We start from the raw sequence: 15,927 nt of genomic DNA, 5'->3' as shown, positions 1-15,927 counted from the left end.
CAATTTCAATAGTTTCCTCCTTGGAGCAAGCAAAGTGTTCCTTGTGTATAATGCCATTGTGCAGAAGGAGGGGGCTGCTCTGCCAGGGGCAGTGCTGTTGGTGCCCCTGCTCCTTGTGCCTGCTCTCACTGTGTGCTTGTGTATTTCCCTCTGTGGACAGTCCTCTGATTTTTTCCTAACATTTTGCAGCTTGCTAAGGAAATAGTAGGTGGATTCTTGATCTCTGATCCATTTCACCTCTCTTCGAAAAGAAAATTTGCCATTTCTTTTTCTTCTTTCTAAGAGATGACGTATACTTGTGCTCTGCTTGCTCCTATTAGATCCCTCCCCCTTTCTTCTTTCAGTGGGACTGCAAACTCCTCCACTTCAGAGTTTAATTGCTTTAGCACTTCCACCCCTTTAGTCTTAGTTCAGGATTTCTTTTATCCTGATTTTGTGGAGGGACTGTTGTGCTTCTGTCAGTGTTCAGGCCAGAATGCCTCTGATATCTGGTATTAGCAGTGGTAAGAAGCAATTCTGTAAGTCTTTCTGCATTAGTGTCTTCGAAGACTGTAAACATCACGCCTGCATTACAGGTTCAGTAGAAGTAGATTTCCTCTGTAGTCTTGCAGTTCATTCTTTGTAGATTTGCAGGGGTGGGGAAACTTTAAACTCTTCACAGCAGCAACATTGGAGACAATAAGAGCATTAGAAATCTCTATCCATGATGCACTACTTGTAGTTCCGGAGACTAGAGCTCATAAATTGTCAAAGCATACACCTTGGATGCTGGGTTTTTTTTTTTTTTACTATTAACAGAGCTGGCTTTGATGCCTTCCCAGTTTAACCTATGGGCGGAGCTTTAAATATTTTAGTTTATTATTGGTTTTGGTTTTGAGCAAACCATTGGAGCTGTTGTTGATTAGTCACAAGGCTAATTTTTCTTGGAACAGCAAGGTTTATGTTGGCAAAAAAATAGAGATGCTATCAGAAATTCATTGTGTGGCTTTTGCGTAACTGGATCGTAGTCATGTCAGAAAATTAGAATGTTTTATTCCAGCAAAACATGATTTGTAAGTGAGTTCTTAGACCTGTGATAAATGGCTGCATCCTTTTGAAGGACCAGTGGGATGTGTATGTGACAAGGTTCTTCTCATACAGCAGTGCTGCAGAAATCTTGTGTTGAGTAGACTCATAGGCTTTTTACATCTGCAAGACATCATTTGCATTGTAGAAGATATGCACTACATTTATTATATCTTGGATTCATTCAAATTAATATCGTCAGTTTATAAATAATATATCTCTTTTCTCAAGTTTTGTTATATTTTCATGTTATATTTTCACAGAATAAATATTTTCTGGAAATATGCTGTATGCAGCCACTTTATTAACGCTGTGGGACTTTGTTTTATGGATCTCTCAAAGTGTTTTGTAACAAGTTTATTTTTGTTCTGGGTGTGATTTGTTATTTATAGTAGAAGTATTTTGCGTGTGCTGTAAACCTGTTAGACCAACTCTGTTGCACATACAAACAGTACTGAGCTAGAAGCCATGTGTGATAAAGCAGAAAGGTCCAGTTGTCGTTCTCCTAGGCCTAGTTTGATGTTCTGTTATATAGCAGATTTCCTGCCTTTAATCATAGTTTGGGTGTTACCTTGTACTCCTGCTGTCATTTACTGTTCTTTTCTTTGTTCAACAGCAGATGAACTTGACCTGTGCTCAATTTAACTCACACCAAACTCTGCCCACTTCTTTGTATTTGTTTCTCCCCACCCCAGCAGTGACTGCTTTTTGAGAACACGTGATGTGAAATCAGTATTTCCTATAACTGTATTTCAGAAACTTTCATTGTAATGGTTAGCAGTGTGGTGCTGTTTTCCATCTGAACTTCATAGCATTTTGTTTGAGAAAACAGCTTTTTAGAAACAAATTTGAAATATAAGTCGGCGTTTTAATTGTTACATTGTTTCAGAATAGCAATTTTAATTTAAAGTAAATATTGGGCAGAATGGCTGTGCTAATGATGATGCATCCAGTACAACTTGATGCCATAGCAACCTGTTTGTTCTTCTAACCAAATCATTGTGAAGGTCTGTTGTTCAGTTTCCCAGTGCTCTTAGGTGTAAAAATGGTCAGTGATCAGTATGAATTTGTTGTAAAAACTTCCAGTTTGTCAGCACTTAGATTAGTTTTAAAGTAAATAAATGGGATATGCGTTTGTAAATGGTTGAAAAATCACCATCTACTGAAACAGCTGGGAAGTCCTCAGTGCTGCAATAGAGGTTTCCTTCAGTTCTCTGGCTCTCCATCTGCCATTCCGCAGGTTGTGATCTACATTGTCAAGTTGTATCTATGGCAGAAATCTATTCAAAGTCCTGTAAGGAGTGAAGGAGAAGGGAATCCTAGGAAGAACTGAAAGAGCTTGTAAGAACTTGGGAGCTGATGGTGGGGAAGGAAGTGGAGTTCCTTCTGTTGTTTTCAACAGAAAGAAAGAAGCATTCTGGAATGGATGAAGCATTCTGAGTGTTTTTTTTGGTACCCACTTCACCAGTTTGTTCTTCCTAACTACTGAAGTGTTTCAACGGCCAGGTTTGCTGTAAGACATCCCAATCTTAGAATGAGTCCTAGTTATGTATAAAATAAACATGAGCACAAGATTCTTACTGAAAGCTAATGCTATTTTCTGTGTCCAGTAAGCACAGAGCAGTTCATAAATAAAGCTGTCTTTTAAAATCTGGCACATGCCTAGTAAGAGCAACGTGATGGTGGTCTTTTAATATCTTGCTACATTTATTCAAGGCCTATGAAGCCCTGCTTATAACACGAACCTAATGTGATTTGAGATAAGATTTCAAAACTCTTAAAATGCACATTTATAAACATTGATTACATTGCCTTTGATTAAAAAAGTATACAATGGTGCAGTCACTCTAGATGGTGATTAATTGTAAAATTTTTTTGAGAGTTAAGTTTAGCATCCCTTAGTCACATAACAGATAGAAAACAGCTTCAACCTGTGCCAACAGCCTTTGGAAAGCTTTTGACTTTTCCAAATACTGTTTCAAGTTTTCAGTGATTAACAACCTTAAATATTCTCACAAATGTGCTCTAAGTTTCAGCTGTGTCTTCATCCAAAGCAGACTGATAGCCTTGTGAAACAGTCATGAAATGAGGGCAGTTATGGACCCATTCTAGGAAGGTTAGTTTGCACAATGCGACTGAAAGAAGAAGATGAGAGACCTTCCATATTTATGATAAAGAAATATGAATAAAATCATTTTTATTTGGGGCTGCCTCCACAGAAATTTTTAGGTCTCAAGTGTCTTGGGGAATGCTCTGTTTTGTAGGAGTGAGCACCAACTGCCGACGCAAAACTTTCGGGTCACAGTTCTGAACTTCAGCATCTAACATTTAATCCTATGTTCTGGATCTTGCCCAGAGCTTTTTCAAAGTATTTATTTTTCAAACCTGGGTGAGGGATTACCAAATTCCGATGGCAAAGGATTAGGGTTTCCTGTGATGGGGTGAGTTTTTCACTTGTAGAGAACTCCCACAGATAAAATCAGACGTTGCACTTCCTTGACATGTCCTCAAATGAAAAATTTGGGCCTTCCGCCAGCCTCATCTTTGGGCTTGAATTCTGGGCTGATTCTATAACAGTCTTTGCTGAGCTATTGTCCTTGTGCCTCTGTTAATTTAAGTGCTGTTTAGCAGAATTCTTAACTTCTGGAACACGGAATTTTTCTGTGAACTAGATGTTCAAAAGCTTCACCTAGTAGATACCAGATGTTTATTTTCTGACGGAGGCATCTATATTTAGAGATAGTTATGCTCTTTTGAGTTAAAGGCCGTTGCAATTATTTGAGAACTGAGCATGTAGGAGGCAGACTGTGTTTCAGTTATTGAATCCCAAAGCTCCCCCAAGCACTTACCTACTACTTGAAACACATCAGTGTTGCGTTTACCTTTGCCATACCACTGCCATTCTCTTCACGTTGGTTAGCAATTTTTAAAGCACTTTTATCTTCAAAAATATTATTCAGAGCAGTCTTGGGGAAAAAAAAACAAGCAAAGCAGAGAGAGACGTGCCGATATGTGTCACTCAGCTGATGATAGTACTTGTATGCTGCATGACAGGAAGCGAGACAAAGCTATGTGGCCGCGTGGGGAGGAGTTCCTGCCGAAAGCTGAACGAGAAACATAGGGGCTTCTTTGCAGCAAAGAGTTTTCACTGCCACACTGAAGATTAGGAAGCCTCCTAAATCTGAGTACGATACAAAGTACCTCATGGTGTGGTGTTGTTTTTTTGTGCATTATCAGGTAAGTGTACACTCAGGATAGCGCCACTTTTTATTGTTTGCTTGCATGGCATTGTAGTAAGTTGAAATTGCACAGATAATGCTTCCAAGTGTGGCAGGATTTAAAACTGTGTCAATGAAAAAATAGTGCTTAGTGGGAATGTTTCCTTCTGTAAGAATGAGATTTCTAAAAAATGTATATACATATACTCTGCTATTCCTGGTGGGATAGATGATGGTTTGGTTTTCTCTATGTGTTGGAATTTTATTGTTGTGGGACCATAGGGGTTGATGTGGTTTTTGTTGTTTGGTTTGTTGGTTGAGTTGGTTGGTTTTTTTTTTTTTGCTTTTCATTAGTCCGTATTACCATAAATATGTAAATTTGTCTCTGCTGGCATAAAACCAATCGTTTTTTCTGATGCTAGAATTCAAATGGGAACATTTAAAACTATATGGACAAGTTTATGCATTGCCAAAGTGAAAGCTGTTAACAGATCTTGTGTAATAGTATATTTGCAGAGCATAATTACTGTGCTGTGCTTGCATGTGTGTGAAGTATCACCTGGAAAACTGTCTGTGCTTTTAGACTTTGCATCTTGGAAAGCAGCAAGACTGATCATAAATACAGGAAATGGTTAGCATTTAATTCTTGATTATTCTAAGTGACTTGTGTGGGATTTTAATTTTGGCCTATTGGTTACAAATAAGAGTAGTGCATCAGCATGATAACTAGATGTCTAACTTTGCAGATCTAATCCTAGCTTGCAACTGGCTGCAAGGCCTCTTAGTTGAGAAGCAAAGTTGTTTTGAAACGTTTGTGCATATGTCGAATAAAATTCACTTTGAAGTTCTTAAAAATAAAGGTGATAAAAGTGAGGAGCTGGAATGTGAGGCAAGGCTCTGTTCAGTGGCCTGCATGCTCTTGTGTTTGCTGCAGAGAATGTGGCTCAAATATACATACTGAAGATTAAAACTAAATTCTTAATTGGATATATTGTGTTTTATGTTCTCTTTAACAGAATTTTCAGCATCAAGAGAGATGGTTTATGACGAATTTACTGCTCTGAATGTTTTTAAGATCATATGTGGAATGCTTTATGTGGTTCTGACTTAAATTGTGTTTATGAGAGGTATATCAAAATTGCAGCAGGCTGAGGAAGTTTATCAAGACAGTCTGAGAAATAGAGTTATTCAGCTTGTGAAACTCACTTTAATAAATGTTATGCATTTGATTTCTCAGTGTTTATTAAATAGCTCAAGAGTGAGGCTGCTGATTATTAACCGCTGTGCTGTACAATTGATTTAGTCTTTTTGGATGTATTTAATATTCATATTTGCTGTGGGTATGTGTTTTGGTTGTTGCTTACTCAACAATGTATAGCAAAAGAAATCTAATAAATGTTGTGGCTGTTGTGGAATGCCAGGGAGGATGCATGTCTGTCAGTGATGTAAGATCACGTGGATTCACTGGTGTATTAAGGAGCTCATGTTGAAAGCTTTCAAGTTGGGTGCATATTTTGATGCCTTTGCTATCTATATCTTCCACAATCATTGCAAACATCAGCCCTTTGTCAATTTTGATTGAAACTGGATAAGAAAACACTTTAAAAGAAAAATAACTCTAGAATCAGGAGTCGTGGGGATATCCACCAATTTTACATGAGTCTTGTTTCCTGAGGAATTGAGCAGAAGTGTATTTGTGTTTGGGTTCAATATAAGTGAAAGACAGAAGTAAGAAATAACAGCATGTGATTTTAGTCAAAGGTTGATGCTTTTATCCATGCTGAAAATCCATTTTCGGTGCAGCCATTTTTTCCCATCTGTGATGCTGAGGAACAGCACTTGAGGCACTTGGATCCAGCACCATAGAGGAACCTGTCTGTGGCTTGAATGGCAGAGCAGCATAATGATGCTGAATGCAAGAGGCTGAGGGAAGGCAAACCAACAAAGAGTGTAAGAGTAGTAAAGGATGACTGCAATTTATGTAAATGTAAGTCATTAAAAGTCACATGGAGACATACCTTATGGAAATTTTCCTTCTGCTGTATGTGGTTCTGGTGCTGTGTACAGAAACAGCAATGAAAAGCTCCTTAAGACTCTTGAAGTTCTTAAAAGAGAAAAACTAAGAAAAAAAAAATCACTGGAACAAATCTGTTTTTCAAGTGAGAAAGTTTCATTGTGATTTTCATTCCACGAACAAAAGCCACACACAGGTGATGCAGGTTTGGAAGCAGAAGTAGTGGCTGACAGCTGTGTTCGTGTTCAGCTGAAGCCAGGGAAGTTCAGTGCTGCCCAGACAGGGGAGGTCTCAGGCCTTCAGGAGCACAATGACTGAAGGGTAAAGACTCCACTTTTGTTTTATTCTTGATTTTACTACTGGGTCTATAATAAACTCTCTCAATGTAAACTTAGAAGGTGAGGAAGCTCATTCTCATCAGGTCAGCGTGATGGAGATGTGGGCACTGTTTGTGCACCGACTTCTTTTGTCAGTCGGGGCACAATGCCTCTGAATTTTTGTTTCTATACAGGCAAATTTAGAATGCCTGGATATTGGTTGTAATTGTTAGTTAAAAGTATAATGAATGTAGCAGTCTTCAAGTCTGTCTTGAAGTTCTGACTCAGTAAAGGTCATGTAATTATGATTGCTGATGACTCATGTAGTGAGGAATTCTCTAGGAGAAAGAAGTAAAAATATATTTAATTTATTTATCTGAATTTGGTTCACTTTGTAGCACACTGAGGAAATTTCAGCATGTTCAGCTCTCTGCTAGATTCTGCTGTCTGATGCTCTCCATGTCTTCTGAAAAGGGGAAGGAAGAAGGTTTAAATTAAGATAGAATAACTATCAGTCCTCAAACAAAGCTCTGCTGATCCTTGTCCCTACAGCATCCCGTACATGCACACCCATTTCCTGTTGTTTGTGTTAAACACACTGAATGTAATTTTGATTTCATTGTTCACTTTGGTGTTCATTTCATATTACATGGAGTGGAAAATCTTGAATCCATTGTGACAGTGCTGTAGAAATAAAACTTTAATTTTTGCTCAGAGAGAGATGAAAAGGAGCTGCAATTTTGCCAGGCTAGCTTCCCGAGGTTCAGTGATTGTCTTAAAAATTTTCTGCTGTGCTGTAACAGAATTAAGGTCTGTCATTTTTGTTGTGTTTTTGCTTGGGACACCAAGAACTAACAAGTTGTGTTACTGCTTCTGATATTCACACAGCCCACCAGCCAAATGTGTTCAGGGTGGGACATGGCACCCACAAACCTGTGGGCAATGAGGTCATCTCCTTCAGTAGGAATTAAGCTTTTGCTTAGGTTTTTGTATCATGAAAAAGAAATCTACGTCTCATATTCAAAACAGTAGAGGGCAGTGGAAATATAATACAACTTATTTCCATATATAAAGATTTCAAGGAATTTTTGGCTCTCTTTGAAGTTTAAGCAAGATGTTTTGGAAAGGTAATATAAAACACTGATATTGGGATGTAGGGTAGATAGTGCTTCTCCTTAAAGTTTTGTGTTAGAAATCAGTACTCTGAAGTTACAGCCCAAGAAGGCATGCATGGTGTGTTGTTCAGCTGGAAGGAAGGCAGTGGAGGACTTTCCATGCCTCCACGCTGTTGGGGTTCTCAGTGTGTGGCCAAGGACATCAGCTGGTGCTGCTGTGCAGGTGAGCAGTAGGCTGAGGTAAGGTAAAAAGAGCCGGTCTTGAAAGGTGATGAATGCTTCTTGTGAAGCTTAAGCTATGAATGAACGAATGAATTAGCAGTGTTGTGAAATTGGAATGGGTTAGCTCTGAATGAGATTTATCAGGAAGACTGTATTCAACAACAAATCCCTGGGAGTCTAGCTGCTTGTTGCACAGATGTTCATGTGGTTAATATGACATGGTTTCCCATTATACAGACTTGTTCTTGTTTCAAGAACCTTACATTGCACCATGTCATTTTCTTTTTAAAGCATCTGTGCCTTTATTTCATCTTAGTAACTTGAATGTCAGTACAATAGTAATGTGATAGCATGGAAAACAATCCTTTGTGGGGGTTATTCTTGTTCCAGTATCATGAACGTTCTGGCTTTAAGCTGGGTAAGGTGACACGGCTACTGCCTCTTGTAGTCAACTTCTAGAGTCTGCCATGTGAGGTTATATCCCACCACCTGTGGCAGGAAATGTTAAATTAGGCATTATTCAGCTAGCCTCAAGATAGAAGGTCACTAATATTTTGCCTTGTAATTTTATACTCAATGTAAGCTGGATTCAAGGCACACGTTGCTAACTGCAGTGAGAAAAAGGTTGAAATGTTTAGTCAGAATCTCCTTTTGTGTTACAATGACAAAAATGTTCGTCTGGAATATTTATTTACTTATTTATAAGCTTTGTCATTTGTGTTCTTCGTACTGCACATATCTCTTCAGGCCATGTTGTCCTAAGAAAAACAATTATAAAAACTGGTGACTGTCACGACCATGGATGATTGTAAACAATGTGACACAAACAACTTGGGATGCTTTGTGTGCCTGGCAATGAAAAGAATTAGAAAATCAGTCCATCTCTGCTGTGCTATGCATGGGCCAGTACAGGTGCTGTACTGAGTGAAGATTCACGTTGTCGTTTTTGGCTTAACACAGCACTGTGCAGTGATATAAACTGGCATGATAAATCTAATATCACGTGATATGATGTGATTAGAATTATTTTGCCCAAATGGCAAATAAATATGTCAGTGTGTAAAGCAGATGTTCAAGCTCATTGAGGGACCTGCTTACTTAAGTCATGTCAGGAAGTTCTGCTTGTTCCTTAACGTGGCACTTCGCTGATTTCTGTTTTTGGGCTATAAATTAATTTGTCTGTGACCTTCAGCTTTGCAGGGTAGCTTTATTCTGCCCTAAATGTGTGCACTACATACAGCACTTATTCACAGATTCCTTCTGGGCTCAGTGTAAAGCTATTTCTTTGTGCTTATATACTTCTAGCATCTTTTGTGAAAGGAATGTACACCAAATTATTGAGATACAGTGATATGACCTTAAATATATGATGGAGAGTAATATTTAAGGGCTTATTTTCTGGCACGTGAGAGATAAAGAGGTCAGCTGCCTTGCACTGTGGCAATTGAGCCTGTAGTTGTAACTCCTTTGGGTAAAAGAAGCTCACAGGGAGCAGGGATTAATTTAATGAGCAATATCGAGTGCAGACTTTGCTTCTAATCCACTTATTATGGGCAAAGAACTGTATCTGGTAGCTCAATTACTGGAATAAGTTTTGCCATGTTGGCTTTTTCCCTCACCTTATATGGTGACAACCCTTGAAATTCTTAGAAAATTAAAGCATTAACAGTGGTTGATGCTATTTGTCAATTTCTGTACAAAATAACTTGGCTAACAGTGTCCTTGGGACAAACTTTCAGACAAGAAATTTGGCTTTTGTTTGTTTGGTTTGTTACTTTTCAGAAAGTAGAAGTGCTGAAATGCAGCAGGGAAAGTGATCTTTTAGGATTAAGGCCAAGCAACCTTCACCGACCTGTCCTGGCTCACCCAGGGTTGCTGTTTTCCTTACAGCTCTGCTTTCATCTCTCTTAGTCTGTACATCACAGCTGATACAAGTTTGTTTCTACTGAGCAAACTGACATTTAGTTATATAACTTGTGGGGTGTAAGTCAGTATTCATGTATTAACTGTTTTATGCTGTGCTTTTTTTCAGCAGCCTTGCCTTGGACTCTTATCCTCTGTAGATGCTACTTTGTGAACTATAGCTCCATGTCCACAGAGTATATGCTCCCATATACTCTGTTTAAATGCACTGGTAAAAGCTTACTACATAGTTGCTGTTGGGTAACTTCACTGCTACAGCCACAGGATGATCTTTCCTCTGTGTTTCCTCTAATCCTGCAGTCTTCCTGGGCTGCCTGTGCCTTTCTTAGTTGGCATTACTTTTCAACAGGGCTCTGTTGCATTGGAGCTGCCACAGACTTTGTTGAGCTGAAGCTGTGTGGCTGCCAGTGAGTGAGCCTGTAAGTCAGTTATTTAACAAAGAAACTGTACTTGTGTCTTGTTCCTCTTCATTAACAGTGGAATTACATCTGTTCCATTACAGGAGACAGCATACACAGGATTTACATTACAAAAAGAAAACAACTTCATGGTTTTTGTTGGCTATACTGTGTTAGGAACACGTACTGAAGCATCTCAGTGATGATGAGCAGAATCTTCTGATGTCTTTTTGGTTGATAGCTTCTGATGCAGAACAGAATTCCTTTCTTTTTCTCTGAATGATGGATTAACCATCTTTTGTTGCATTGCATTGATTCTTCCATGTGTAACTAACTCCAATTTTTGCAGACTGAGGGTTAATTACTTAATTTTACACCATTTTTATACTCCTGTGACTAACAAATCCCAACCCAAGCTGTCATTACAGTTATATCATGTCCGTCTGTGCATATCCACCCAAGAACTGTACTGTAAGAGAGATTTGATTATGCACCATCTGAGGTCTGAGATTTACTTTTACAGAACACCTTTCACTGTGTAATGCGGTTGGGGAGCTCATAATCCAGTTTCTGTTTCTAAGTATAGTAATAAAAGCAGTGTCGGAACAGCTGGTCATTGATTTTAAAATCACCATTGCCAGGAGGAAGAAAAATGAAACGTTAAATTTCTTCAAAAAAGACAGCAAAATTGTTAATCAAATACAGTGCAACTCAAAGATCTGCTCTAAACTAGTAGGTAATTACAAAAACTTTCAACACCTCTACTTTTGTTTTTAAACATGGTGAAATAAAAACTTCTGTGTTTTATAGTAAATATTCTTGAACTTGCTGTAGCCTGAAGACTCACAGGTACAGAGTGTGTACATGCAGTGCATCTGTATTTCCTATTTTATTACCTTTCTTGACTTCAAGATGTGTTTAATACTTCTGTGAGATTCAGAAAATAGAAATGGCCTCGTCTACCTGCACAATGTGAGGATCCTGACTTGTAGCTGAACTTTGGCTGTCTCAAAATGTGGGAGTTCAGTGTGACATCTGTGTGGTGCTGGTTTTTTGTTGTTTTTTTTTTAATGTTCTACTTTTGACTTCTGTAGACTGGGAACTGAATCCCAGCTATTGTGAGTGCTTATCTCTACTTGACAGCGGAAGACAACACAGCTGGATAAATAAGGATCATATATTCTGTGGCTTCTCTTGTTTCCTAAATCTTCCTGGTCTGTAAGAAATGCAGAGCTCTGTCAAATGAAATTTCATACTTCTCATTTGAAGGGCATGAAGATCAGTCTTGTGATGAACCTGTGAAAGGGCATCAAGGAGGAGCTGTCATTTTCTTTTCAAAACAAAAGCTGCATGTAGAGCAGAACCCAGTCACTGACGTGGATGTTGAAATCCTACTACATGTTAATTTAATTCCTCCAGTGTATTTCACCTTGTCTCCTCATTGTAAAGCATTGCTTGGCTGAGAGGAGTACTTTAGCACTGAATGTACATTTTCAAAAATGTAAATACTGGATTTCAACAACAAAGGTTTTTTCACCCAGACAGTTTCATTAGCTGCAAAAATTGCCATATCCAGTGCTGAAGTACAGTTTACAACATGCAACAATTACTCACAAATCTAGTTAGAAAGAAAAGTGTATTAGTTTAAAAAAAGTGTGATAAATGAAGTGTTAGATAAAAGTGTGTAAATGTAAGTGACCCTAACTCACTGTGGGCACAAAAAGAAAACGTTTAATTCACTTACGCTGATAGGGTTTGAACACGTGAAAATATAGCTTAAATTCACATGTGTGGTAATTGTAATGACTAATGAGGGTAGAAGTGCTGTGTATGTGTGTGTGAGATTCCATTATGTGTACCTATTTCAGGATCAGGCTGCTAGTAGTTGGTAACATTCATGAAAACTGAGCTTTTATTTTCATTTTGTTTTATAGAAGAAACGAAAACAGAGTACTCAAGATGAAGATACCATCAGTATCTGCAGCCTGGATACAAGCGTGAGTGATTTCTTGGTTTTCCTTTTGCCTCTCCTTATAAAATAAAAAATGTTATTGGTGCTCTGAAGCAAACCCATTTGTCTTTTTAGCTGTATTGTTTTCATACACAGCATGAATAATTTGTTCTGCTTATTTAAATTAAAAGGTGTTACTGCTTTTCATTTTTCCGTAGGGGTACTTTTAAAGAGAAAGATGAGAAGTTAGAATGACAGTTTGTTATGAAGCAGTGAATCTCTTATTAGTAAATAATTATCAGGGCAAATTGGCATTGTGAATACAGCACTTAAATATAGATCTTTTGTCCTATTATGTGGTATGTGAGAGGATTTATTTCAGTTATGTCAGTGATGGATAGTGCTGGTGTTGTGAAGCTGTGCAATGTGATGTTACTGCGGTTATGTGATCTAGGTGCATCATTTTTGAAGTGGCCCACTGATGATTTTCTATCACTCTTCAGATGTGAAGAAGCCAATAGCAAATATGTTTATAAAATTACATGCTTTTAAGGTACATATATAAAATTTATTTGCTGTTTCTGAACTCTTAAGTAATTCTTAGTTGTTTCTGTATGTAAAAGTGAAACATTGACTGCTGAGTTGGTTAAAACTGGTGTTATTGTTTAAAAAAAAAGAAGCAACACTTCACTGATTGAAGTCTGCATACTGGAAAAATGATCTATAGGGACTAAAACAGTTCTCTTAACTCTGGTGGATGTTGAATCAAAGTTTGTGTGTGTGTCAAATAGTTGTGTGCTGTTTCCCATGTAAAGCTAACTTTTAGCATTTAGCATTTGGTAAAATAAATATTTTTTATTTATTTATAAGCAAGGCATCTTCTGCCCAAGGAACAGCAGCCAAAGAAGGAAAATATAATAATGAGAAAGATGTTACTGTTTGTAACTTTATCTGTATAAGATAGAATCAATATGCTTGAAACTTCTGGAGGGGAAAAAAAAGTGAGTAATTTTTTTTTCAATAAGTTCTCCAAGATGGAGATTGGGGCTCATTCACACTAAGCCTGAAAGGTTACTTCACCTAGCACATAGCAGATAGAATTCTGGTACAGTGTGTTCTGGGTGCAGAAAGTTTGCTTGGTTTCAAAAGTCAGATTGGACAAATTAATGGAAAAAAAAACTTGACAAACTTGACAGACTGAGTAAAGTTCTTCCATCTGAGAAATCCTTGGCCTTGCATGCTTTCAGGGTTCTGGGAGAGCAAACCACAGGGTATTGCTAGGTTTTTACTCCGATTTCCCTTCCTTCCCTGGAAATCTGCTTTGCACTACAGCTGGAGACTAGGTAGAGAGCTTCAGAGATCCAGCTTTAGCCAGTGTGGCCAATCTGAATTACTGTTATTGGCCCAATCTGCTATATTTTTCTTTCAAACAGCAGCAATTTCAAAATGACACACTGAGGGCCTTATGCCTACTTGGAGCCTAACAGAACTGTTTAGGCTCCTTTCTCTGGCAACTCTTCTGTATCTTTAAAAAGATGGGCCTAATAACTTGTGCATGTTCTCAATGAAAGCTTTATTTTTTTTTTTTCTAGAGGAGTGGCAAAAGGTTAAAAATGAATGTGTTCCCTATTAAGAATGTAAGATTCTAATGGGAGTCATTATGAAATTACTGAAGTTTTACTGAAACTAGATTTAGTGAAGTAGTAAATCTCTCAGGCACGGTGTTCAAATCTTTCTCTCTCATAAAAACAAACAAACAAACCAAAACAACAAAGCAACCCAAAACAGAACAAATGAAATAGCATGTATTTAACAAGTAAATGTAACTGCTGTACAGCACACTTCCTGGTTTACAAGATTAGGTGAATGTTTCCCATTTGATCCCTCCGTCTTATGGAGCTGCCAGTGTGAGGACGTGCTGTCAGCTGCATGGAGCAGTTACTGCTATGGGCTCTTCAGTGCATCCATCACCTCAAGGATATGCCTTGTGATGTTGGTAATTGTGTTTGCTTGCTTGTTTGTTCCTTTTCCTTTGCTTGCCTTTGGCAGTAGCTAATGTTATGTTCTGGCAATCTTTAGCTCAGTCCAAGTGAGTAAATGTTTGTTCAGCACCTTTGTCAGGTGATAAGAAAGAGAATGGGTTTTAACCATTTAAAGGCTGGAGTTGCTTTGTGCCTTGGAAAGCAATATACCTATTCAGGTATCTGGATCTCCTGACAATTTACCTCATCATTTATCTTCAATCCTTCTATAAAAACAGACATATATTTTAATGACTGACCATGGACAGACACACCTGCCTTTTCAAGTGGAATCAGTCATGACAGTTTTCTTTCACAGGAAATGCTGGTTGGAGCTTTGCTGAGTCAGGACAAGGACTGGTAACCTAAGCATGTTAAACGTTCTTTGTATTTGTTTAGTGACCCATACTGGTACTGACGCTTCAGGAGTTGATAAGCTGGCTTATTAAGCTGACTAGTTGGTCTTGGCTCGTGTTATGCCAACTTAAAGAAGTGGATTTGTAAATCCCCTCAATGTCAAACATTTAGTGATAACTTGTGACAGATGTGTCCAGCAGGCTGAGGGCTGATGAGTGTGTGAATATATGAACATAGGGCAATTTGAAGTTTGTTTTTAAAGGAAAAGGTGTGTATTCTTTTACATGGCTTTGTTCGTGTAGTCTTCCACGGAAAGCCTTACTTTGCATTTGGTATACAGATAACTTGTAGTGTTTCATGCTGTGCTGTTAAAATGGTGTTATGTTCTAGAGTGATTTGCATATTATTATTTTTAGTATGTAAAATACCATACTACAAGTCTACAATTCTTTGTTTCTCCATGTACAAATAGAATGTCTCCCTTTACTTAAATTTTGAGATTAAATTTACAGATTTTTCTGTTTCTGCTTTCGCTTTTTTTGCTGCTGCCACTTGTTCTTTTCTGAAACCCAGAATTTGAAATGCAGCTCTTCAATCTGTGCAGTCCTTTTCTGAGTCAGGTCTGTTGGAGGAGCACAGGGATTGAGATCTGGTAGCCAGATTTTGCTATGCTTTGCATCTTTCTTGGAAACTGTGTGACTCTTCACTTTCTGCAGCTGAATGTTCTTTGAGAAAACTCTGGGCTGTTAGATATAGTTGATATATTATGCTATAAAAGCACTGATAGATAGAACCTCTTATCTGAAGGTTTGTATAAAGCACTTAGCGGGATGTTTAAAAGCAATATATTTTTAATTGCTGTTGCAAAGAGCGTAACTACAAAGTAGTCACAATCTTGTAATGATGAGAGATGATGCCATGTTTCTCATGAGTCTCAACTCTATAAAAACACAAGTGACTTGGAAGGTATCCAGAGCAATAAGCTCATAAAAACCTAATAGAGCACTTGAATTTTCGGGCTAAAATAATATGTATTTAACCAAAATCCTCTTCAGGAGAAGAAAAAGGGCACAGTTGTGAAGTTCTTCTCTTCTACCAATTGCGTGTAGAATTTGTTGTAAGCTTATGGACTTTGAACTAAATAAGTAAAACACGTTTGTAAAGAAGGTAAAATTCTCAGAAGAGTTATTTATTTTGGATATGTATAAATTATTGCTGAAAATAAAACTCTTCCAAATGATAACTTATTAGTGTTTTCTGAAGTGGAAAAATCTGAAGGCTCATCTGTCAACTTGCAAGTTAATAAAATATGTTCCAATGTAAACT

General features: G+C 37.8%; 2 protein-coding genes across 4 annotated transcripts in view; one reads left to right on the top strand and one right to left on the bottom strand.

Annotated features, from left to right (window-relative positions):
- ARHGEF3 (Rho guanine nucleotide exchange factor 3) overlaps positions 1-15,927 on the top strand; it is a 114,272-nt gene that overhangs the window by 42,368 nt on the left and 55,977 nt on the right. For 2 of the 3 annotated variants that reach the window (XM_048957273.1, XM_048957274.1), the window contains one exon: positions 12,207-12,269. In XM_048957273.1, coding sequence (XP_048813230.1) covers positions 12,207-12,269 — 63 coding nt within the window. Of the gene's footprint in view, positions 1-4,171; positions 4,303-12,206; positions 12,270-15,927 lie in introns of those variants that run through there. The other variant, XM_048957276.1, reaches the window with a different exon arrangement.
- Positions 1-15,927, bottom strand: part of LOC125698633 (sarcolemma associated protein) — a 403,851-nt gene that overhangs the window by 344,543 nt on the left and 43,381 nt on the right. The window lies entirely within an intron of this gene.

Source organism: Lagopus muta, chromosome 11, assembly GCF_023343835.1.
Source record: "Lagopus muta isolate bLagMut1 chromosome 11, bLagMut1 primary, whole genome shotgun sequence".
Taxonomy (NCBI): domain Eukaryota; kingdom Metazoa; phylum Chordata; class Aves; order Galliformes; family Phasianidae; genus Lagopus; species Lagopus muta.
The sequence above is the reverse complement of the archived record's forward strand: the minus strand, read 5'-3'. Positions and strand labels throughout refer to the sequence as shown.